The sequence below is a fragment of the Rhopalosiphum maidis genome, chromosome 4, assembly GCF_003676215.2.
Source record: "Rhopalosiphum maidis isolate BTI-1 chromosome 4, ASM367621v3, whole genome shotgun sequence".
In the NCBI taxonomy this organism is placed as follows: Eukaryota; Metazoa; Arthropoda; class Insecta; order Hemiptera; family Aphididae; genus Rhopalosiphum; species Rhopalosiphum maidis.
The window spans coordinates 48,759,927-48,785,388 of NC_040880.1; the positions used below are offsets into that span (position 1 = coordinate 48,759,927).

General features: G+C 28.6%; 5 protein-coding genes across 10 annotated transcripts; 2 read left to right on the forward strand and 3 right to left on the reverse strand.

The window, feature by feature from the left end:
- Positions 1–219: 219 nt before the first annotated feature.
- On the reverse strand, positions 220–12,456 carry LOC113558765 (peroxisomal membrane protein PEX14-like). Of its 5 annotated transcripts, none has more exons than XM_026964296.1 (9): positions 12,312–12,455; positions 11,844–12,227; positions 1,741–1,893; positions 1,587–1,643; positions 1,469–1,516; positions 1,237–1,398; positions 1,018–1,158; positions 748–959; positions 220–674 (listed from the first exon to the last, which is right to left on the reverse strand). In XM_026964296.1, exons 3-9 carry the CDS (start codon positions 1,822–1,824, stop codon positions 323–325), a joined length of 1,056 nt encoding a protein of 351 aa, XP_026820097.1. In that variant the 5' UTR covers positions 1,825–1,893; positions 11,844–12,227; positions 12,312–12,455; the 3' UTR covers positions 220–322. The 5 variants fall into 5 exon arrangements, with proteins under 5 accessions (XP_026820097.1, XP_026820095.1, XP_026820093.1 ...); XM_026964294.1 differs by having other exon boundaries at positions 323–674; positions 11,849–12,227; positions 12,312–12,456; XM_026964292.1 differs by having other exon boundaries at positions 323–674; positions 12,316–12,451.
- Positions 3,380–6,782, forward strand: LOC113558766 (testis-specific serine/threonine-protein kinase 3-like). The gene is made up of 4 exons (XM_026964299.1): positions 3,380–4,118; positions 5,630–5,837; positions 6,282–6,463; positions 6,686–6,782. Exons 1-4 carry the CDS (start codon positions 3,502–3,504, stop codon positions 6,780–6,782), a joined length of 1,104 nt encoding a protein of 367 aa, XP_026820100.1. The 5' UTR covers positions 3,380–3,501.
- A 222-nt stretch (positions 12,457–12,678) lies between the features above and the next one.
- Positions 12,679–22,536, forward strand: LOC113556892. 2 transcript variants are annotated; one of them, XM_026962109.1, is made up of 9 exons: positions 12,679–12,847; positions 18,073–18,126; positions 18,195–18,427; positions 19,044–19,249; positions 19,315–19,435; positions 19,492–19,800; positions 19,866–20,008; positions 20,477–20,691; positions 21,775–21,851. In XM_026962109.1, exons 2-9 carry the CDS (start codon positions 18,078–18,080, stop codon positions 21,813–21,815), a joined length of 1,317 nt encoding a protein of 438 aa, XP_026817910.1. In that variant the 5' UTR covers positions 12,679–12,847; positions 18,073–18,077; the 3' UTR covers positions 21,816–21,851. The 2 variants fall into 2 exon arrangements, with proteins under 2 accessions (XP_026817910.1, XP_026817909.1); XM_026962108.1 differs by lacking the exon at positions 20,477–20,691 and having other exon boundaries at positions 21,775–22,536.
- Positions 13,599–15,552, reverse strand: LOC113556893 (succinate-semialdehyde dehydrogenase, mitochondrial). Its single transcript, XM_026962110.1, has one exon. The coding sequence runs from the start codon at positions 15,298–15,300 to the stop codon at positions 13,786–13,788; it is 1,515 nt and encodes a 504-aa protein (XP_026817911.1). The 5' UTR covers positions 15,301–15,552; the 3' UTR covers positions 13,599–13,785.
- Positions 22,537–23,417: 881 nt separating the features above from the next.
- On the reverse strand, positions 23,418–25,248 carry LOC113557020 (integral membrane protein 2B-like). Its single transcript, XM_026962292.1, has one exon. It carries the CDS (start codon positions 24,971–24,973, stop codon positions 24,158–24,160), a length of 816 nt encoding a protein of 271 aa, XP_026818093.1. The 5' UTR covers positions 24,974–25,248; the 3' UTR covers positions 23,418–24,157.
- Positions 25,249–25,462: the final 214 nt, after the last annotated feature.

The following is a 25,462-nucleotide window of genomic DNA, read 5'->3' on the forward strand; positions in this document are numbered from 1 at the left end:
TATTTTTTACCATATTGATTATTCAATCATTGAATAGGAAATAAAATCAATCAATTAATTTAATATATTATAAAAATGTAAAGAATAACAAACTAAATTCAGAATTTCAATCACAAAAATATATTAAAAAAACCCATTTTTATTTAGATCTTAAATACACAAAAGCACATAACCAGGTGATAAACCAATAACGAAACCCAATAAAAAAAAAAAAAAAAGTTGAACTCAAAAATATTTTTTAATTATCTGATTTATAATAATGTTCATACTCAAAGTTTAAAAATTAGTAAAAAATATATTTTTCACATTCATATATTTCTCGTTATTGATGTATACCTTCATTATTCTCAATGTGTTTACTATCATTTTTATTATCCACATCTCTACTTTTGACTAAACTTTGGTTTGGACTTGTCGGTAATGATGTTTCGTTAGACGTAGAGTTCATTGTCATGCAAACTTTACTGTTATCACTATCAATAAGACCATTTGATTGAGCACTAACTATAAGACTGTTTTGAGTCTCATTTAGTATATTCTTTTCACTTGTTTGTAATGAATTTTGTAAGTCAATGCTATTGGTTTTGTTTTTTTCTTCTACTTTTGGTTTGGTATTTTTTAATAGCTGCCATTCTGGTATACTGGAAGATGTGGGAGCAGGAGGAAATTGAAATCTAAACCATAAAATTAATTAAATTAATTATACATATACATATCAAAATAAATTAACAATATTTCAATAAGTACCTATTAAGAAGTAAACTTTTAATAGACTTAAGTTCAGCACGAACTTTATTATTGTATTCATTTTGCTGTTCAAAACATTCATTTGATAATTTGTATGAATTGTTTTTTTCTTCTAACATTATTATGCATCTTTGCATTGACAACTCTAAGGCTTCCAAACGTTTTTCCAATGGAGATTTTTGAGCCCCAAAAAGCCAGCTTTCTATATATTTCTAGAACAACAAAATATTTGATAATAGGGTTTAAAATATTTGTATGACGTACACATACTTTATACAACTTATAGCCAACATATACAACAGCAGCAGCAAAAGCTATTGGTCCAAAAAGACGACTATACCAGCTTTGTGATTCAAATGATGTTTGTATAACACCGGAAGTATTTGATGAATTATAATGAACAGGTGGCAACTATATGATACAAAAATAATTGATTTTAAGTTAATAAAATTATACATGTTATTAATTATGACTTATAGAAATTCTTACGTTTTGTTTATTTTGATTATCATTATAGATCACTGCTGCTCTCTGAATTGATGTTTGTATCTCATAGTCAGTTAATCCTTTTTTACGTAAGAAGTTGACTTTTTTATCAACTGGCATTTTTTGTACTGTTTCATCTATCAAAAATTCTGTTGCTTTTGATACCTACATAGCAATATATAATATATTTATTATAAATAACTTTGAAAATTATTGATGAGCTATAGCCTCTTACCATATTTTTTCGTATTTCATAAGATTCGTGCGTTTTTGAGTTATTCGCCTGGATAAAATAATATAAGAACAGTCAAGCGCATTACAATTTTGGTATAAAAAAATCGTATAAACCTTACCGAATTGTTAGTAGTACTTTTCGCTGTATTAGCTGTTTTTGTGTTTGGTTTATTCATCTATATTATAATAAATGTATAAAGTAAATATCAAACAACACAATTTAAATGAATACAAAAATATGCATGTATAATAATAATATACATATACACACACCGTGCTGTCGTTGCCGGAGTTTGAAACTGCATTAACAGCAACTGAATTATCGTCACTGTTGACTTTATCATCGTTGCGCGACATCGTGTAGCACGGTCCAACACGCAATGAACTTCTAGATGGTTACTTTGTAAAATTAGTTCCCAGAAAACCCTGAAACAAATAAAATGCATGAGTCTCTTGTAAGTACACATCAAGCCAAAAATTCGTAATCAAATTAAAACGCTTTGTGTTTGACAACGAAGTTCGCAAAATATACTCCGGTGGACTCGCTGCTCACCCCTCAGTGACTAATAATTATTACTCAAAAGTTTTAACGATAAATTACCATCATGACGTAGGTATACTAAGTACCTATTACACCGTCATAAACAGGCTAAGATTTACACAAGAGCAATAGATACCACTACACATGCACTTGTCATCGAAAAAGAAGGAGACCCTTATTATTTCACATATTATTTTCTTATATACAAAAACATACAATACAGTTTTTTCAACATGAATCTTCTTTAATATATTAATTTTTTTTTTCTTTTAATCGACAGGTATTGATAGCATTGATATACAAAATCAATAATATTCTATAGACCAATAAATTTATTTAGGCAATAAATAATAATTATTTTATAACCGTTTGTGTTACAACATTTATTACCGTATTAGAAAAAGATCGGTGTGCATAATTACGACGATTTCATTAACGTTTTCAAATAATGGAAGGGCCCAAAGAACAGTATTATTGTGAGAATATCGGATCTACTTTTACTTACGAGTACCTAAACCTCGACATGTCACTATTTTAGTGAGTAATAGTTGCTTATTTTCCGAGAGTAGAAAAAACGTACAACAAAAACCGAAAGAAATATAGTAGGTGTACTATAGGTACACATAACGCATTAAAGATGATATTATAATACCACAGCAAAACACAATTCTGTTCTCGAAATGATTATGCCAACTGATTTATAACTGTATACAGACTAATTAAAACGATCTGGCAAACATTTTTTCTTGGAACGGAAGAAGAATCAGCCTAATTTCAAAATAAAAATGTAAATTTATTTGGATTAATAATTATTATTTGATTGATTTATTTAATTGAAACTGATTAGGGAGCGGCGGGGAAAAATAGGCTGGATACATAAATTATTTTATTATTTTACATCGGTCGTTTCAAATTTGTGTGGAAAAAATAAAAAAATATGCCATCTTTTTTACCACATTAAAAAAAAAATCAAATGACACTAACACAAAATCCACATAAAAATATTATAAAAGGTGCGAGGTGTTCCTTTATGACTTTATAATGTGAAAACATAGTATTTATGACCATAAAGGTCTTAATCCTGCTTTGGGCACATACACGTAATATCTACAGAAAACACGATATTATAAAAGATAAATGTAGTGTATAATATACTGTATACTACTGTACACATACAAACATTAATACTGTAAAGTAAAAGTTATGGCAACGCCGGCTCGTTTTTCCAAACACAAAAAAATTTTACAATTGTCGTCCGCGTATTTTTCAATTTTTAGTATGATCGGTGAAAATATTTTTAGACATTAAAAAATTGAAAACGAAACTAAAAATCGACGTACATAATAGCATTACGTCCGTCACGTCGTGATATTTTAACCGAAAATCGCAAAAACGCGACAAAATCAAAGGAGATAAATCCGTAGGGTACACGATAACAAAGGCAGTACAATAGACATTTAGGCGGATACCGCGGATACCGCCGCGGACATTCCATGAACGGTCACCACCAGTTTATGCGCCAGCAACAGCACCACAGCCACCAGCAACACCAGCACCGCCACCAGCACCAGCGTCTCCTGGAGCAGCAACAGCGATATATCCAGCAACAGTGCAGCCGACGTCCAACTGCCTCGGCCGCAGAGGTGTCGCCTAATCCTGTTGCCTTTCAACCACCGCCGCAGCCGTTGTTGCCGCCGAAACACCGGCCACGGATCGTGCACCTCGACGACGAGAACGCGCTGACGGCGGCGCTGACCGCGGACGGTTACCGGTTGGGCTCGACCGTCGGCCACGGGTCGTACAGCAAGGTGCGGATAGCGTTCAAGACGGTGCCGGTGACCGCGACCACGTCGTCTACGGCCCGGGTGGCGTGCAAGGTGATCAACAAGCGGCGCGACGGCGGCACTTCGTCGTACGTGCGGAAGTTCTTGCCCCGAGAACTGGACGTTCTGCGCACGGTCCGGCACCCGAACGTGATAAAAACGCACCGGATATACGTGACGCCGTACACCGTCCACGTGTTCATGGACTACTGCGAGATCGGTGACCTGCTCAGCCACTTGCAGCACGTCAAGACCATACCGCAGTGGCAGGCGCACACGTTTTTCAGGTCAGTGCCGTTGCCGAGAACGTTGGCCCGCTCGTTTGCTTTTTCCGACATACTTCGATTATTTACTTTATTTCATTTATCGGACGGCCCGCGCGCCCGCTGTTGTTTTTCCGTTCACACGCGTAATATACCGCGCTCGATGCATCGAGTCGTAATATCGACTTTTGACTTAGTCTCGAATATTTGGACGAAACTGTTCGCATTTTTTTTAAATTTATCTTTTAATAATAGCACTTTTGAGGTTTTTACACGAACCGAGTGGCGAGTGTAATATGAATCATATATTTTGAGGCCTATATGTTGTTTGCTTAATTACCCCGCTAACTAACTCCAATCAACACTTTAAAACCATCTCATCGTAGATGGACGATTCGCTTGTTGTTTTGAACGGTATAAGCTTTTAGATTTTCGGTAAAATTAAATCTTACAGGACTTTGTTGAATAAACATAGGTTTATAATAGTACGAAGACGATAACACCAATATCAAAACTTTATAGAATTGCATATGTACCTTACAAGAAAAATTTAACCAGTGCTTTTCGAATTAATAAGTACTTTGCACGCGTTGTAGTAATAAGAATCGCCCTGCACTTTCAAACGTATAGGTAAATATAGGCGGCAGTGTTGGGTAAAAAAAACTACGATTAACTAATTATAAATTATTTTAAAGACTATATTAATACATTATCTATGTTTTAAAATCCACGCATTTATCGAATTTGTTAATACTTTAATGGGTCAATAATCAATATAATATAACGGGCTTAAGGTATACGATTTCCCTGCTGCGCCAAACAGAGAGCAACAGTACTACGTTATGACTGATATTATAGGAATATCCGGGAACCGGTAGTTGATACTATAAAACGCCGCGTCCAAATGCGGCAGGGTAATCGTATCTTAACGATTTTCTTTCTTCATATTTCACTAGGATATTTCCTAAGATGAAGGATAGTATATATTTCATAAAATTATAATTTTACTACTCAACTAGTTTATTTTCACAAAGTAAAATGTACATGTTTAAATGTTAAATTATATAAATGTAATCTTAACTAACTTTGAACATTCATTAATCATAGTTATTTCTCCCAACGCACTGACTACTGACTAGTGATTATATAGACCAATAAGGCAGACATCATTACGGTTCATGCCATCAATACAAATGAAAATATTATACGATATAAATTCTGACTAAAAGTTAAGTCGTTCTTCGTTTATCTAAGTAAAATAGTATTCTTCCTTTCCTAAAAAAAAAAAAAGTTATAATGAAATCGAGTAGAAAACAACAACGGTCATATTGCGCAAGAAGAGTTGAGGCCGAGGGGTAAAAATGATGATCTATTATATCTACACAAACTATGACATATGTTTCGATTGAAACTAAAATTTCACACGAGCGATAGCCAAGGTACCCCCTGTTATATACGCCACTGATAAAGATACATTATTATGTTGTGTGCTCTCGATTTTTTTTTCACGATCGTGCATGCCATGGCCATCGCAGGCAGATATGCGAGGCCGTGGATTATCTACACCGGAAAAACATATCGCACCGGGACATAAAATGCGAAAACGTGTTGTTGGAGAGTATGCGGACCGTCAAATTGACCGATTTTGGGTTTGCCCGGTTGTGCGCGGACGAGCGAGGGCGACGCCTGATGAGCCAGACGTACTGCGGCAGTTCGTCATATGCTGCACCCGAAGTGCTACAAGTTTGTATAATATATATCTCCTAGAAGATTTAATTTTGAATACAGAAAAATCAGAAAAATTTTGATTTTGCACACAAATTTTTTCCGGGACAATGATGGTAACCTCAATGATAACATTTGGTCAATTATTGACCACTTGACATTATTAGGCCAGATATTTCATAAGATATTTTATGTATATAAATAACCATAACATTTTATTAGTAACTTATAAGGTAGGTACTAGGTATATACAATAAAAAAATTAATTTTATTAGAAAAAAGGTAAGTATACGTAAAAAATAAACTATACCAACTACCTTAAGCAATTACGCTAAACTATTACCTGTAATTTGTAGTGCACGTTATGAAATAGCTAGATGTGATAATATTAAAATTATTATCACAGAACATACACCCCGCAGACCACAGTCCCTAAGTTCAATTTTTTTCTTTGATTTTAAGGGCATACCGTACGACCCGATTTCCTATGATATGTGGGCATTGGGAGTTGTGCTTTACGTGATGCTATCAGACGCCATGCCATTCCCACACTCTAATCGACAGCAGATCGTGGCTAATCAGATTGCCAAAAAGTTCTCCAGACCTAAGAAACCCGTGTCTCGAGAAGCATTGAAACTTATCTCGTAAATATTATGTTGTTATTTTTTGTTCCAAAATATACTTATGGTTGGCAAGTTTCAAAACCGTGTAAAAGGAGACACGATAACATTTTTTATTTTTTTTTAATTATTATTATACCGTATATTATATACAGCGTATACGGCGTATAACATTATTCACAACATTATCTTTAAAATGTAATAACATTAATAATCGTATATCCAATAAATTTATTTTTATTACAGGATTATTTTAGAACCAGACGTTAATAAAAGAGCAACTATGATTCAAGTAAAACATCATCCATGGGTTAAACAACAAAACCCATATCATACTCATTAAATGATTAAGAAAATTCATAAATTCTACGCAATATCAATGATAAACCATAGATGCATTGAAATAGAACTATAAAAGAATAGAACTAAAGAAGTATTTAATTAAATTTTACAGTGAAAACCAAATTCATTAAAATTAAATATTCAAAATCAAACAACAAATATAAATATATATGTATATATATTTACACATATCCTATATTATCAAATGTCTTGGATGTCCTATTACAATATTTAATGTATAGGTTTCATAAAGTACATTTTTTATAATAAACTTAAATTTTTAAGCCAGTTCTGCCTATTATCTGTATTAGAGTAAAACAATTTAAGCTTTGAATTATTTTTAGATTATAAAAAGATAATAAATAAATAATAATTAATGCATTTCAATTATAAACAATTTGATTAAATAATACCATTTCAACTTTAATATAAATTTGATTCGAATAGAATAATTAATAAATCATAATATATAACTTTATACATAATACTAGCTGAATAACCCGGCTTCGCTCGTGTGTTAAATAATAGATTCGTATATAAATTGGTATTTTATTATAATTAAACTTTTTAAAGCCTAGACACATAATATATAATATTTTTTATAATTGAACTTAATTTATGATATTTATAACTAAAATGACAAGTAAAATAAAATTAAAAATAATAAAAGTGATTTACTCGTAGGCTCATTTGGTTCACCCTTATGAAAAAAAAAATCGTTAAATTATTTAAATAACACGCTAAAAACCCGTAACGTTTAAATACAAACCCCCTCTCCCTCCCCTAAGATAAATAATAATAAAAAATCGGGCAACGTGGTGATACTCAGAAGAGTATTTGGAACATCTCTGTGAAAAAATATGGGAAAAAGTTGTCACAAAATTGGAACACAAAAAACGTCTGTTAATTTTTTATATGTATAAGGATATCATTTCGAGATTACTAAAAATAATTGTAAATTTAATCGTTTTTAAATAAATTTGATCAATATATTATATATGTTACACTTATAAGTAATTTGAATTGTAAATACAAATAAATTACTTAATCAATGTACTTATCATTATTTTTAAGTACAAGTCCCGAACCCTATTAATTATAATTTTATTATTACCTATTTATTATCTTTTGAATACTTTAAAACAACTTTAATTATACATTTAATATTGATGACAAAACACCATCCAAAATAAAAATAAAAATTAGTTATTATTCATTATTATATTAATATTATTTAAATTTTCATCATTACCTATTTATTTGTAAATGATTTGCTAGAATAGTAGAATAGCACTTAGAATTACAGTCTTCTGATTTCCTAAAATTTCCATTTATTTATTTTGCAGCTGCATACAAGTGCATTTATCATTAATCAATACATATATATAAATATACTTATTAGTTCATCATTATTAAAAATAGTAATAATTTAATACAATTTAACAAAATGAACAATCATTATTTAAAAATATTCAATTTATTATAAAATTATAATAAATTGTATAATAATTAACTTTTTTTTCATCAATATTATATAATTATTAGGAACTAGTAATAAAACATTATAAAATATTACACAAAAAAAATTATTTGTTTATTGTATTTGTGATTTAAATTGCCCAAGTAATATACAGATGTATTGCACATTTCCCATATCATATTCATATATAAAAACCCAAAATTAATATTAGTATTTTATCTTGTAACAATTTCAATGACATGAAAAACTTTATTTTTACACAGGTGATTAAAACAAATTAAATAATTACTATCTTTACATAATAATAGTTAGATATAAATTGATAATATGTTTATTTTTATTATTATGTTCAAATATGTTCACTTATTTAAAAAATCAAACTGGATACAGAAATTATGTTTAATATTTTAAAACAGCATTTATCAACCAGTGTGTTGCCTGATAAGTCAAAATGAGCCAAAAAGTATATTAAATTACACAAAATATACAAACATTTTTGACTTAGTATACAAAATTCAATGGGCATTTGAGATAATTTCTTTGATGACTAAAAATAAGTTATCTGATAAAGACATTTATTGTTATTTTTAATGTTATATCTTTTTTGTTATTTTTAATCATACATTATTAATTCAAATTAAATATTACTCAGTATTCTTATTTTTTTATTTTGTCGCAAAGTATGAAATATTTTATGGTATGTTACCATAATGCAAAGATTGAAAAACACTACTTTAAAACATATCATAATAATATAATCAACTTCTACAATATTTGTACTTAAATGTTTTAGATTAAGGGGCCACTACACCAGAATTTGTTTTCTCTGTCTATCTCCCACATAATATAGGATCAAAAATACTCCGTATTTCCATGATTATAACTCTCTGGTTCAGTTTAGGGAAAAAGCACCTATAATATATTTTATAAAAAAAGAGTATTTCTTGTGCATTGACCAGATAGATTTTTAATATTTACAATTTTGAATAAATTATTAATGGTTAAAAATAATCGAAATTATTTTAAATTAAAACATACTTATATTTATAAAAAATGTAAATATTAAAAATCTATCCGGTCAAAAAAAAAAATAATAATAAGATACTCTTCTTTATAAAATATATAATAGGTGCTTTTGCCCTAAACTGAAACAGAGAGTCATAATCGTGGAAATACGGAATATCTTTATTCCTATATTATGTGGTAGACAGAAAAAACAAATGCTGGTGTAGCGGCCCCTTAATTAAGTAAATACAAAATAATAAAAATAATAATATTTTCTATTATTAAAATTATTTAGATATTAAACAATATTGTTTATACTTTGCTGTTTGTATATATTATTATAGAATTTGTATTATTAGTATCTATTTAAATAAAAATTAGAATAAAAAAATATCTACATTTTAAACTATGGGATTTATAATAAATTTAACTAAAATTAAATTAATTATACAAACAAAATAATTATTAAATTAAAAAAAAAAATTATATTCCATAACTTTACGACTAAATAGATAAATAATTTTAATCGAAATATCATAGATACATTTCTAGAGATCAAATTATAATAAATTATGTGTACTGTATAAATAATAATATTAATATCTAAGTATTATATATTGCTAGAGGCAATAGAAAATGTTTAACATGCATGTATAGTGTATACTGTATAGTTTATATGTATAACAAACATACATACAAGTATAATCAGTTTAAAAATAAACCTAACTACCCATTATCACAAACAGTTATAATTTCATAAAATAGCAATGAAACCATTTTCATTATGCAATGAATAATAATGATAGATGAGTACAAAGTAAGAGACAATTCCACAGGCAGAAATGAATGAATGAATGAATGTTGAACACAAAAGTAATTTTAAAATAACATATCAACCAGATCAGACAAGCCGATAGATTAGATTAGATTCAAATGTAAATTATTATAAACATCAAATTTTTGATATTGATAACAATCTTTAAAACAATATTTTTTGTTAAAAAATTGTATGAATTCTTTCAATAGCTACAAAATATTAATACCATGTAATCATGTCTTGTAGACTATGATCATATAGCAGAAATAATATGTGAACAATAACATGGATTATGAAAAATCTATGCGTAATATATGAATTTAAAATTCCATTAATTATATTAACATTTGAAATATTAAAAAGGTAAACTAAGATAAAAAACATCTGTTTGGTAAATTATAATAACAAACAGGAAGACACGTCAAAAATTAATACATACTTCTAAGTTCTAATACAGCTAACAATGCTAAAATAATAATAATAATAATTTTATTCTAATTTATAAATCAATCCATATCATTCCATTTTCATTTTTGTTATTTTTATTTCTTTTCTTTAAGGTCTTTTTAAAATCACTAAATGTCTTTGGTTTTTTTTGTTGTTTAGGTGATTTCGTAGGTTTTACAAAAACAGGATTTGAAACAACATATGTTCTTTGTCTTTCCAGCATTCTGTAAGGATACTTAGTATTGATTGATGGTAATGGTGAATATCTTGGATACGCAACAGTTTTGTTATTTTCGGAAAACGTTACATGTTTTTGATTATTTGACAACTGTTTACTATTGAACTTTTGTTGTACCTTTGGAAGTTTAGTATTACGAGTATTTCGACCATCTCGATTAAACCAAAAGAACATTATTTGTGTTCACATAAATTAAACATTTAAAATGGATATTTTTAAATTTAAAAAGTAGAAAAAAATAAATTAAATTTTTTTTTTTAAATGTGTGAATTTTATGTATTTTACATACTTATGAATAAATAACTTATTGAACAATGTTTAAAGTTATCACCATAGAAACTTAAACTAAATACTTATTGTTGCACGGCCTTTTGGTATAATCAATAAAAATAATAATAAGTTGATGTAATATTACATGCCATACATATTAACGATGGGTAAACTTAACATTTTATAGTTTAATTTTTTATTGTATGAAATATTTAATTTTTTTTTTAATACATTTGTATTAAAGGATTAATAATAAATTGTAAATTTATAAATTTGAATAAAGCTATTATAACGGCAATTTCTTAGCAATTAGGTATATACTTTTCAAATATGAAACATAAATCAAAATACCAATACAGTTTATGATTTTGTTATGACCTATCATAAGTATAAATAGTTATAACTTTTTATAATTGTACATATACTATTTTATGAAAATCTATTAAACCTCAGTGTAAAATACTTAAGTCAGTGGCATACACAAAGCTTAAAGTCTGACCTCCCTCCCCTTGAAAAAAAAACTAAAAAAATATATATTAGATTAAACAGTATTATAGTATATTGTCCTGCATAAAACATGTAAGGAAAATAGAAAAATGTGTAAGTTCCCCGAACAAAAATCCAGTATGCACCTCACTAAAGTACTAATTTATAAAAAAAAACATTTGATAAAATGATTTGTATACAGCTACAAATTAAACGAGTATGAATAAATTCAAAGAAGATTACAAAATATATAAGCTTGTAGCTAATTTTAAACGGTATAAAGTTTATTTTTATATTAATATAATTCCTTATAAATTACCTTACAATTTATGTCAGACGCCGATTGATTCGTAGATGTATAAAAAATTTTAAATTAATCTATCTTGAAATTATAGTTATTAATACACGACCTGAGTACATAAATACTATGTTATTTCCAAAATTAAAATTTTAACTTTGTTTACAAATACTTGAAATTCCAAATAATTCCAAAACCATATTAATATGTACAATCATTTATCAATAGTGGTTCTTGTGGTAGATAACTCGTTATCATGAAATCTATGATAACATTTTATTGTTTGATCCAAGGTCATGACTACAGATACTAGTATTACCAGTATCACCACAGAACAGACTATATCTATAGCCGTGTCCAAGCTCCAAGACGTTTCATTTTTTTGTATTATAGAACACCGTGGACCTATAAAGAAAAATAAAAAAATACGATTACATTTGTAAGATAATCGATGAACCATATAATTTAATATTTACAGTAAGTTATTACCCACGAATAAAATATTCCATCCAAATCATTGACATAATTATTAATAGTCATGATATATCAATGGACAATGATCCAAATGTATGACGGTTTACATTATGCTCGCAAATATATATATATTTTATATCTACGCTACAGCGGTGCAGTAAGCATGTCACTAAACTATACTTACATTTAGATATAACAAAAAAGGCGTCTACGACAGTACGACACTACAACGGACGCCGAGTGCTGGCGAGTGACGAAGTGACGAGTTGATAATTGGTCGCAGTGACGTTACGTGTCGTTCGGCGTTTTTGAGTTTGTCAATTTTTTATTTACGAACCATAACCTAAACGAACAGATAACCGATCGTTTTAAAAATGATAACGCCATCCTCCAAAACTACGGAAACGTCCAAAACCGGAATCGTTATATTATTTTTCCCTTTTGTTGTTTCGATTACTTGGATTGTTTCGTTTTTAACTAGCTGCCGAGAATCGTTAGTATGAATTAATAAGATTACATTCACAATCGGTCATCAACCCATTCAACTTGAGGTATGTAACTATACTATTGTTCAACATCATACTTTGATTAAAGATACTTATGCAACACGTTCACTTGGTTATGATTAGTACATTCTATACTACTTAGTGCATACATTAATACTAATATCTACTCTGTTAAGTAAATTGGCATCGTCGTTTTAGCAATATTGTGGAGGATTAATTCAATTAATTTCTCAGTTATTATTGACGTATAATATTAATAGATACAAGTATATATCAATTAAAAATTGTACATACAAATTATTATTTTTTGGATACTAACTACATCTCATTTTTTAGATTGGATTATAAACTTAGAAATTGTACAACTTGTAAAAAGCATATTTAGATAAATTTCACTTATCAAAATTGTCTACCAAGACATTTAATGTTAATGATAATTGTTTAAAAACGCCAACATTGATTTATTTTAACTAGATAACTTAATTTAATCTGGAAATGTAAGTTTTGTAAAGGATAATATCTGATTTGTACTATTTACTATTTATAACTTGTTAATTATACGATTCTGATCTTGGTACGTAATAAGAATATATTAGGTAAATATGTCCCTGTTATTGAACTATTTTACTCTGGACACTTGAGCAAAAAACAAATGAATGTAAAATATATATAACAGTTAATTAATTAGGTAATACGTGTTGCTTTCTTTTATAAATACATACTAGATCATCTAAAATATTGTTAAGTCATTACATACTAGATATTGTATTATAAATTTAAAAAAAAAATAGGCCTGTAACAATGATAATCTGAATCATTTAATTAAAATACTTTGAACAATTTAAATAACTTTGTTAAAAATTACTTTTGGAAGACAAATTTATTTTAATGGAAGACATTAATATTCAGTACCTATTTCACTTACAATATTAAAATATAATAAGTATAATAAATATTAAAAATTATTATATATGTGATAATAATTAGTATTCTAGGTTTCCAAAACAAATATATTTTATTTCTGTGTATTCATCCATACCATGGCGAGAACCTTCTCTTCCTAGACCAGATTCTTTGACACCTCCAAATGCTGCTTCTGTAGCTGAAATGATACCTTCGTTGACGCCAACCATTCCGACTTCTAAAGCCTTTGCTACTCTCCAAACTTGAGACAAATCGTTTGAATAAAAATAACCAGCTAAACCTCTGTTTGTACTATTAGCAATGTCCAATCCTTCTTGTTCTGTATCAAACTCAATACATACTGCAACAGGTCCAAAAATCTCTTCTACGTAACAGGCCATGTCTTTAGTAACATTTGTGATTAATGTTGGCTCATAGAATCGTTCGCCGAAATTTAATGCTCGTTTTCCACCAGTTATGATTTTAGCTCCTTTGTTTTTAGCATCATTTACTATTCTATCCACCTTATCTGCTTGAGCTAAATTGATCAATGGCCCCAAATTCACGCCGCAAGTTTTACCATCACCCATAACTAATTTATCCATTTCTACTTTCAATTTATCAACAAACTCTGAAAATACATTTTTTTGAATAATAAATCTGTTAGCACTTACACATGTCTGCCCACAATTCCTGAATTTTGAAGCCATTGCTCCAGCTACCGCTTTATTGATGTCTGCTTCATTAAATACTATAAATGGCGCGTTTCCTCCCAATTCTAAACCAACACGTTTCACTGTGCTGCTGCATTGTTTGTATAATAATTTTCCAACCTCTGTAGATCCAGTAAATGATATACCATAAATGTCTGGACTTTCACACAACGCTTTACCAATTTCTGGAGTATTTTCTCTTGATGCAGTGACAACGTTAATTACACCTTTGGGAATGCCAGCATCTTCGGCAAACTTTGCTAAAACTAATGCCGTGATTGGAGTATTTTCTGCTGGTTTTATGACACATGTACATCCTGCTGCTAGAGCAGCTCCAGCTTTTCTAGTTATCATAGCTATTGGAAAATTCCACGGTGTAATAAGACCAACTGGTCCTAGTGGCTGACGAATCATTAAAATTTCTTTGGTCTTATTTGGACTAGGAACATGTTCACCATAAGTTCGTCTGGCCTCTTCTGAAAACCATTCAACAAATGAATTTCCATAAGCTATTTCACCCAATGATTCTGCTAACGGTTTCCCAGCTTCTGATGTTACAATGTCTGCTAAATAATCTTTATTTTCAACTAAAATGTTGTACCAGTTTCTTAATAGATCACTTCTTTCTTTAGCTGTAGTCTTTTTCCATGTATTAAATGCATCATTTGCAACATTTATAGCCACTTGTACGTCTGAAGCATCCAAATCTGGTACAGTTGCAATGGTTTTTCCTGTAGCCGGATTGACAACATCAAAAGTCTTTCCAGATTTTGCATCATACCATTCGCCGTTCACATAAGCTTTGGTAGGCCACATTGTTGAGTAACGTTGTGCACACATTATCATTGATTTGGTAATGCCTTGCGAAGATCTAAGTAACATGTTGAAATGAAAAGTTTTTTTAAATAATTTCGAATATTTAATAGGCTAATTAAATTAAATTATGTACGTGATATAAAAAATCAATTTTCTTTAATTACTCTGATAAATTGATTTTTGAACGTTTTGGAATTTAACAGTTACTCGTTTAACGATAAATGTCAAGTGCTTATATGTCGAATATTATAATCGTAATTCGACTAATTCGTAATCCTCAGTCGAGCTGATCGTCAATCGGCGTTTTGAAGTAGTTTAAAGTTTTATCAATAATTGCAGTGGTATGGGCGGGAAAGTGGATGTCGGTCACCCTTTACCTCCTCATCGCTTGATTATGGTGTTACCAACACATGCGCACCGCATTTATTAAACTATTCAACACCATTAATTTTCATCTTATTTAATATTTTACATGTTACAATACAATATTATTATCAATGCTATTATGTACCGATAATTATTGTACTATTATATGTTATTATTTATTAGATCCCGAGTTGTATTAATTGTTGTATAAAACTATAAAATTAACTCGATTTCACTGGGTTCAGAATGCATTGATTTTTGAATATAATATTCATTATTATATTCTATGAAAATAAAATTGTCAATTCGTGTTTCATTTTCATTGCCGGCGAAGTATATAAATACGTTTTACTGGCCCTCGTGACATTCAATCTGACCCTATTTGTTTTTTATTATTATTTATTACACATACTTCCTTATTAAAAATTCAATCATTTTGAGCTAACTAAGCCCGAGTTTGTTAATATAGACCCCTAAGTATTTTTTACGTTTAGTTTTTAGTTTAATACTTTGATATTTTATTCATTTGAGTCATTTATCGAAAAACATTTATTACCTACTAACTAACTACTTAATATCTTGTAACTATACATATTTATGTGACTTATATTTCATATTAGTTTCAATAACATACTCAACAAAGTGTATCTATATAGTATAATTTGTTAAAATTCTTATTAAGCTTTGAAATTGTTATATTTGTATAAGTTCGCATGGGAAAATATATAATGGAGAGCTTTTAACTTGTTTCCCATCTTAGTTCTCAATAATTTGAAAAATTTTCAATTGTGGTAGTGACCAAACATCCTCATTAGAAAAAAGTAGGGGTATTGTCTCGCTTTTGAAGTCTGCATTCCTTTTTTAAAATTGTTGCACATTTATAAAAAATTTAAAGTATTAATTATTTTTATCTTATCAAGGTATTGACCTCTTACGATATTCAAACACCAATTATTAAAAATATTTATAAGCTTATAACTAATTAATAAGTAATAACAATTGCTATATAGTGTAAAATATACATCATGTTGTATAAAAGAAAAAGGAATTAACATATTTATTGTATCATAAGCGTTTTATAATCTGATTATTATATAAGTTGTATGAATTATACGATAATTTATATGGTAATATTATTTTAAATACCAAAAATGTATTACTTAATATAATATACTGTCTTTTAATAATTTTGGATTTAATAATGATTAAGTGAGAAATGTTTCATTTATATATTTGATTTGAAGAGAATTTACTTCCCCATTTTTATGGTATCTATGTAATTTCATAATGATTATTGTATTTTGAATATCTTATTATATATATTAATAAGAAGTAAAAACCTTCCAATTGCTACATTCGACCTATCAAATTTTAATTTTGTTGTTATTTCCTTGTATATATCCTTGTTAAATATTTTATATTTTAAAGATCTTTCAACAAGTTTTTGTCTAATTGTGTTTTTAGTTTGATGTTACCTATTTAAAAAAAGTAAAAGATAAATATAAATTTAAAAAAAACATTAAGCACTTAAATATAATCCATATTTGTTTAATGAAATATTTTATTATCATCGGACATAGTGTTATATGTTGAAAGATTATTAGCTTAGTATTATAAGTATAAAACATTACTTTTGGTAAATTATATAAACGGGACTATTTATGATTTATTTCCACATAATAATATATACAGGGTGTCCAATAAATATTGATTGAACTTTCCATTTAATGTTAGTTTAAAACAGTTTTGATACAAAACTCTTGTACCTGCCTCAATGTCTTGAAACCATGTAAATCTAAAATATGTCTACTTTTAAGTTAAGAATAACAATTAATATCTAATTATCTAACTAGTTCTAAATCCCAGTCAGCGATAAAAAAATATTGTCTTTAACCTGACTCTTGTATTCTGTCAGACCTTTTTGTCCTATGTTACTTTTAGAATCTTATTATAATAATACCAATCATTAACTAAATTATACATTATTAAATTTGATAAATTTCAATATAATATACTGATTAATAGTATGCCTATTGTTCTATGGTTTATTATAGTAAATCTTATAACTAATGATAAAATAAATATGAAGAACGTTATATTTAAAAAATATATAAATAGTAAGGTATTTTAATTAAAATACAAACTTATATTAACTTGTAATGTGTAGGTGAAATACAAAGAAAAAATGTCATGTTATCATAAAATTAAATTTAAAAAATTAATATATTCAAATTTAGATTTTAATTTTTGCTGATCAAATCATATATAATATGATAATTGATAATATACTCCATGACATTTATTAATTTTAAAATAATACTCTTACTCTGCTTTATGTTTAAATTGGTATTCTTCAAATAAATTGAAATTTCATAAATATAAAAAAATCATGAAGGAAGAATTTCAGACATAAGATTAAGTAAATATTATACATTTCTTAATTTATCTTTTATTTCATTTTTTTTTTCTTAGATATCATGGACCTGCTCAAGAAGTATTTCAATGACGATTCTTTATTTCCTTTCTGTAAATATCACTTAATATAAAAACTATAACCTACATAATATATTTATATAATTAATTTGTGCTTTTAGTTTCAGATGATTATGTCACAAATTATTTTAATTATGTCAATGAAAAACCAATTCCTTTAGTCCTGACACCTATAACAATTACTCTATTCTGTTACTATGTCTACATTTATGTAAGAAAATTTTATCCAATTTATGTAAACTGTTGGTTCTGCAATGCCAATTTTAAAGTTGCTTTTGAGGACCGATTTGAATATTCATGCATTGAATGTGGACAGTTTAATGGTTTTAAAGAGGCAAGTAATAAATATTTATATATCCTGTGTGTATGTATGTATATATGTATATATTATACTTAGATATGGTGTGGCTCCTCTGATGAATATATTGATTTTACAATGATGTGTGTTTTTTCTGTCTTGTCATCACCTTTTGACACAGTAAAAATGCTAAAAATGTTAATAGAAATTGCCTCACAAGTTTATCGTTTACCTGTTAGAATTTTGACAAAATCTCAAAAATTTACAAATTATTTTATAGTAAGAAATTCAAAAAAAAAAATTCTTTTTTATCCTAGAGTCAAAAATTAAATACAAGATTCCTTGTTAGTTTATCTACCTATAATAAATATAATAATTTTAGAAAAAATAATTTTACCTTTTATAATACTAATAGTAAAATAAATTACTATAACAGTGATATTACAATTATATCATAAAATATATTTTATGGTAAAGGCTGTTTTCCGTATCCATTGATACATCATTGAATTCAAGTTTAATACATCCATTAAAGAATCCACTTCATGCCTACTGTACATCAAAGTGGTACCTATTTACCCATGTTTTTTAAAATTATTAGATCGATTGTTATAATTTATAAACTTATAAAGATACATTTATTTTATTTCAGGATGGAAGTTATAGCAAATCAATTCCTGAACAACATGATCAAAGGTACAACAAGGCAATTTTTTCTGTAGTCCAGGAAGATGTTAAGGAAAATAAAAATGGTTTATGTAATAAATGCAATATTATTCAAGAAATGAAAGTGAAACAGTTAGCTTGTTTTATCCCTACCAAAGAAAAATACTTTGATAGGGAAATTGAAAAGTTCAAGTAATTTTTAAAAGATATTTCAAAATATAAAATTGTGTGTAATCTTGATGTGTAATAACTTATAGGGAAAACTTAGAAGCAACATTAAATTTGTGTTCCAAATGCAATCAATATACACAAAAAGTTCTATCATTGCAAGAACAACGTTACAACTTGAAATCAACTAGAATAAATATTAATCATAAAGTAATTTATAGTTAAATTTTATTTTTATTTATAATTAATATTAATTTTTGTTATAGAGTATGCAAGATGCTGATGTTTGGCTTAATATATGTTCACTGTGCTTATCAATTATTGTATTTGTACTATCTTCTGGTGTTGAGAAGTATTTGGGTGATTGGCCAATCCAAGATTTAAACCTTTTGATTTCCAAAAATAGTCCTTTAACTCTAACACGTTCAATTGGAATGATTAGCCTAGTTGGTACATTTTGTCAAGTTTATCACTGTTTGACCACATTCGACAAATTAAGCGCCATAACTATGTTCCTATGGTCATCATTATGCGCTATCAATAACTTTGACATTTTTGTACATTTAAAACCTAAAGTAATTTAAAACAATTGCATTTTAAAAATAATCATGTTAGTTAACTAATATTTAATATTTTCTAGCTTCTTGCTTCTGCAATTATTGTGCTTCTATCGTCAGTATCTATATTCAGAAATTTGACAAAGAAACAAAAAATTGAACAAACCCGTATTAAACTGGAGGATGAAAAATACAAAATTAATAATACAAATTATTTTAAAACAAGGTAATATTTCTAAGAGTACTATATTTTAAATTTTATACATAGACAAATCTTTATTTGATGGATTTCTACTACTAATTAAGCTTTATATAGGTAACAACTTTCTAGGGTAAACCATGACATTTTCATTTAAAAACATTTATATATATCTAGCTAACTAATTTTTTATCATCATTATAAAATAAATTTCCAAATAGACAAACTTGTCTATCCCATAGAATGCGACTCTTTGATGTGTATCCGTTAAATCTTACCTCTTAATTATACCATCTTTTTATATTAATATTAAATACTAAAAAATAAAAAATAAAAAATGTTTAATACTTACATAATAGAAACTTTGAGGCTATAGTGAAACAAACCTTGTTAGTATCTATGTATTTATTTAAGTTTCCCATTTAGAAAAAAAAATAAATTAGTAAATAGTATTTAGCTAGTTGCCAGTTTATTATAATTTAATAATCATTTTAGTAAGAATTGTATATCACCAAAAATACAATTACGAGAAACTCATTTTCTGCCTGGGTCAAGTAATCAATTCATCGTACGCCTCCCAAAATTCAAAGTCGCTCGAGTACTTAATGAAAAAATCTTTCTTGAAGCTATTCCCAAATCCATTCAGTATACAACAAGGGACGAGTATGATTACGACATAGACGCACAATATATGACCTCTCGTCACAACGGTATGTTATTTACTGCCTGTTAGAAGTCAAATTTCTATATCTTTCCTTACTTATGAGCCTAAAGCTATTAACTTACTTTTAATTCAACCAGTATCAATAATGTCTCAAACCATTAATATCTATATTATCATTTGCTAACTTTTCAATGACTTTTTTATAAGTTGTGATATAATGCCTTAGCACCTTAGAGTCAACATATAAATAAATTTCCTTCAAAATAATTAGTTGAAATCAAAAGTATTATTAATTAACTAGCATTACATTGAAAACTAGCCTCAATAATGAATATAATGTTTTGCAAGGAATGTTTCACTATTTTTATATTTTGATTACTATAATAATAATAAATTCACATTAAAAGATCTTTCAATTTTATTATCTATAAGTACATTTCTTATAGTCATGTAAACTATTATGGCATTGTACATATTACTTATATATTAAATTAAGTGATATGTTTATATAATATGAGTACTTTTAAAATGATTATAAATTATCATTTATGTATAACTAATTTATAGGTTTCTATTATTTGATAAATATATGTTTTAGTTGATATATTAGTACAATATACTGTTGTCACTAAATGACATAAATAAATTATTCATTTAAATATATCGATTTTCTGCAGAGATACTTAAGATGATATAGGATTTACTGGTCTTTTGGAATATACTGTATGTAATATGCATTATATTATACACAATGTAGACAACTACATGTGAGTAAAAATTAATAACAATGTATTCAGTCAATTTTTTTGATTTACTCCCACATTGACTATTAATTACTAATAGAATTATTAACACAGCATAGGTTAGTCAATGCTTGTATTTAAATGCAATTTGGTTATTATAAGTAATTTATCTATTATAAACAAATTTGTTCAATGGTTTAGCTCTAGATAATATGATCACTTAAACATATAAAATAACCCAAATGTAAATAACTAATATTATTTAAGTTGGTAATGTTAATCTCTAAAACCTCTTTATATATAATTATAATCTTAAAAAAATTTAAAATATCAATATTAATTTAAAACAGGTAGCTTAACAATTAATTTGTGATTTGCTTATTTAGTGCAAACGGATCTTATAAAAATAGTGATGAATCAGAAATGATGGACATTGATCATATCGAGGAGTTACCTAAGAGTCGAAAAAAGATGTTGAACAAGACTGTTAATAACCTGTTCCGAGGGATGAAACTCGATGAAAACCGTGGTGTCAAAAATAATATTCTTCGACCACCCAAGTTTTCAATGCCTGTTAAACGGGACAAGTTTGTTGGATATGCCGAGTCTTCTACTGGATATTATCCGTCATATTCTGTGAAAGATGATTATGATTTTGATACACAGAGCATTTATTCTCAACATAGTTATAGACCACAGTGTTCACCATTGTGTCACCAGCCAGTTTCACCGTATACATATTATGCTCTGCCACACCACCAAAATAGTCCTTTGAACTTATCGCATTCGTCAAACACTTCAAGTATACAGCACACTTCAGAATGGCCAAAGATGTTGATGTACTTAATTCCTGGAGTTATATTACTTGCTCTGCAATGTTACCTGTTGCACGACATTAAAGACTACATGAAACAAAAGTGAGATTAGGTTTAAATTTTTATCTTAATTTAATGAACTAGACATTATTTTGTAAATATTAACTGTAACACTGCTATTGTTTGTCTCTTAAACATGTTAACGTATTAGTGTTCTTAATGTATAAAGACTGTTAACATTTATCGTTGTTTTTGTTAACATTAATATAAGGAAATTTGTTGTTAGTTTTTTTTTTCTACTACGTAAACTTTTCTGTATAAACTTTGATTTAATTTTTAATAAATTCTTTCAGTCATAATTTTTTAGAATTATTTTCAAATTATTTCATTATAAAGGTGTAAACATACTAGATATATTATTTTGGTTCTTTAATGCTAATTATTAGTCATATATTCATATTTATGTCTCAGCAGTTGTAGCACTTGAAAATATACACAAAATAAAATACTATTTGACATATTTAATTAAAATATTTTGTCATTCGTGTATGTTGATAAGCAGTTAATGGCATGCAACATGCAAATTATGACTATTGTATTTTATAATATTCTGATTTTATAAAATTGATATCTGACATAATTGTTTATTTTTCCTTTACTATTTGCTTTTTATTTTAAACGTGAACACATATATTTATGATATTTCATGGAAATATGAATATAAATAATAGATTGGTCAAAAGTGACCCAAAAATAATCTAAGATTCAACTACAAATTACTGTTCATTCGTGACAGTAGCTTTTTCATAATTGTATTATTTGATAATATTTAGTATCTGATGTCTTCACTCTTAAGCTCAAATTATTCATCAGATCATAATATAATAGTTCCTCAATTTAATATATTTTACTGTTTGAATATCGAAGAAATTCAAAAAAATGTACACTTTTGGCTATGACCAAATTTTTCATAAATACCTTTTTCTTAAATCTATGTCGGGTTTCAATAATTCTTCCATTTTTGATAATTCATGGAAATAATTTTATAAAACATTTCTTCATTTATGTTTTTTTTTTTTGATTACACAAAAATTGTCAATTCACAAAATATACAATATTGTTCATTTTTCAATTTTTATTCTTGAAAAATTTTTTAAATTATAATCATAGTTAAAATCCAGTATATATATATATTAAAGTAGGTATTCAAATACTACATATTATTTAATGTCATAGAATATCGGTATTAAGATTAATTTTACCATTGCTAAAGTTAAATAATATAATATTAAGTGCTAAACATAACAGATACTCATAAAAGTTTATGATTAACACGTAACTAACATTATAATTATTATTATATGGCAAAAAAACATCTATGATTTGTCATACACCAGTCATGGGAAATACAGATAAAAATCATTGTAACTATCATTTTACTTTAATATTATATTCATACTCCATTGACAATCATGATATTGTTTACATTCCTTAACTCAGCAAGAAAATTACAGTCTATAATCATGCAAACAAAAATGTAAAAAATGAATCTACAATCTTAATGTATATATTAAAAAACAATTAAATACTATAAATGTTGACAGGATAGTAAAAGTTAAATGTTATAGTATAATTGTATCGTTGAATGGATGCTAATAATATGTTAAAATCTCTAAGTTTGGATAGCTGAAATTGTATACAAAAAATAAATCATACAATAAATTACATTAATAATGGTGCACTTTCTGAAGATTGAGAAAAGAAAATAATAGGAACAATACAGCTAAGGAACTTAGTCAAAATTGGTAACAGAATTAATGGTCCACAGCTGAGTAGTCAACGCACACAAGTGTTTATTATAAATGTAAAAGAAGAATATTTAAGTAATATACCATATTAGGTATTATAATTGGTTGTTAAAGTGCGTCGATGAATGTGGAAGTTAATAAACATCTTATGGGGATTCGGTTACAATGTCTTTTTCCAGTTTGAAAGTAGGATAGTCAGCACAGTCTTTAGAAATGTACAAGCCATAGTCAGAGAGATCGCTGATCGCCGGCTTGACCATGCAAAAGTTACTAAGAATTTTGTTAATGTCCATGGAATAGTATCCTGATGACATTTTAACCAACATATCGTACAGAGACTCGGGCGGCTCAACAGAATTGCGAAGCAGTGGCATAACATAACAACGTTGGCTTTCAAAGTCGATGATGCCGGTGATGTTGATGCTGAAATCGTGCAAGAAACGGGCCGATTTACTGATGGTGATCGGCTCCTTGCTAACGGTTTCTAAAGACGGATCGGTGTACACATAAATGACCACGTTACTCGGCTCCGGAGACGACGGCAACGACAGCATATCGCTCTCGGCGGCCGCATACGACGAGTAAGACTTGTAAGGCACGGTGGCGTCGTCCTCGGTGACGGTATCCTGTTGCTTCTGTTGTAATTCTTGGGCGTAAGACTTGCACAAAGTATCGATAGCGAAATAGAGAATCAGTAAGACCCCAAACAAGATTGCAGTGATTCTGACCATCTTTTGAATCCCTTGTCTGTACTCGGGCGAGCTATAGTAGCATGTTTTTACCGGCGCGTCGTCATCGTTATCGCTGTTGTTTGAGTTCGGCAAACCACCGTCGCCGGTCTCCAAGAACTTTGGGTGATACGACGGCGGTGCCTGTGTCTGACCATGTCGGACTTCTGCGTCACCGATCAACGGCACTTTGTCCAGCTTGCCACCGACCGGCGGGAACGTTAAAATAGTCATCGCAGGTGACTAACGGCGTAGCGGAGTCGTGTTTTTCGTGAATTATCAAACCTAACGGGAGCGGGCAAACAGCTAACAGATAAATAATAGCAACTGTAAACCGCTGTGACCGTGCGTCTGACACTTACTAGGTATGACGACTGTGGACTGTCGGACTACCTGTAAGATAAGCCCAGTTTTTGCGTCGTAGCTCCCGGGACAAGACGTACGAAGTATGATAGTATGAATTTAGTATGACTCGATAGATGAGCGCATAATCAGATCGCACTATCATAGTATCATTGTGAATCGCACACAGTTATTGGTCGTAGTGTTATAGGGTGACATGCGCGGGTGCGTTGCCCAAACGCCCCGACGAACGACCGCGCAGCGGTGAACGCGACGGACCGCTGAACTACCCGAATATGATAACGGCGGGTAGCGAAGTGCTACCATAGATAACGTGACCACACGTCCCGCTTTCTAGTTTTGAGTTCCGCTATCGCCAAA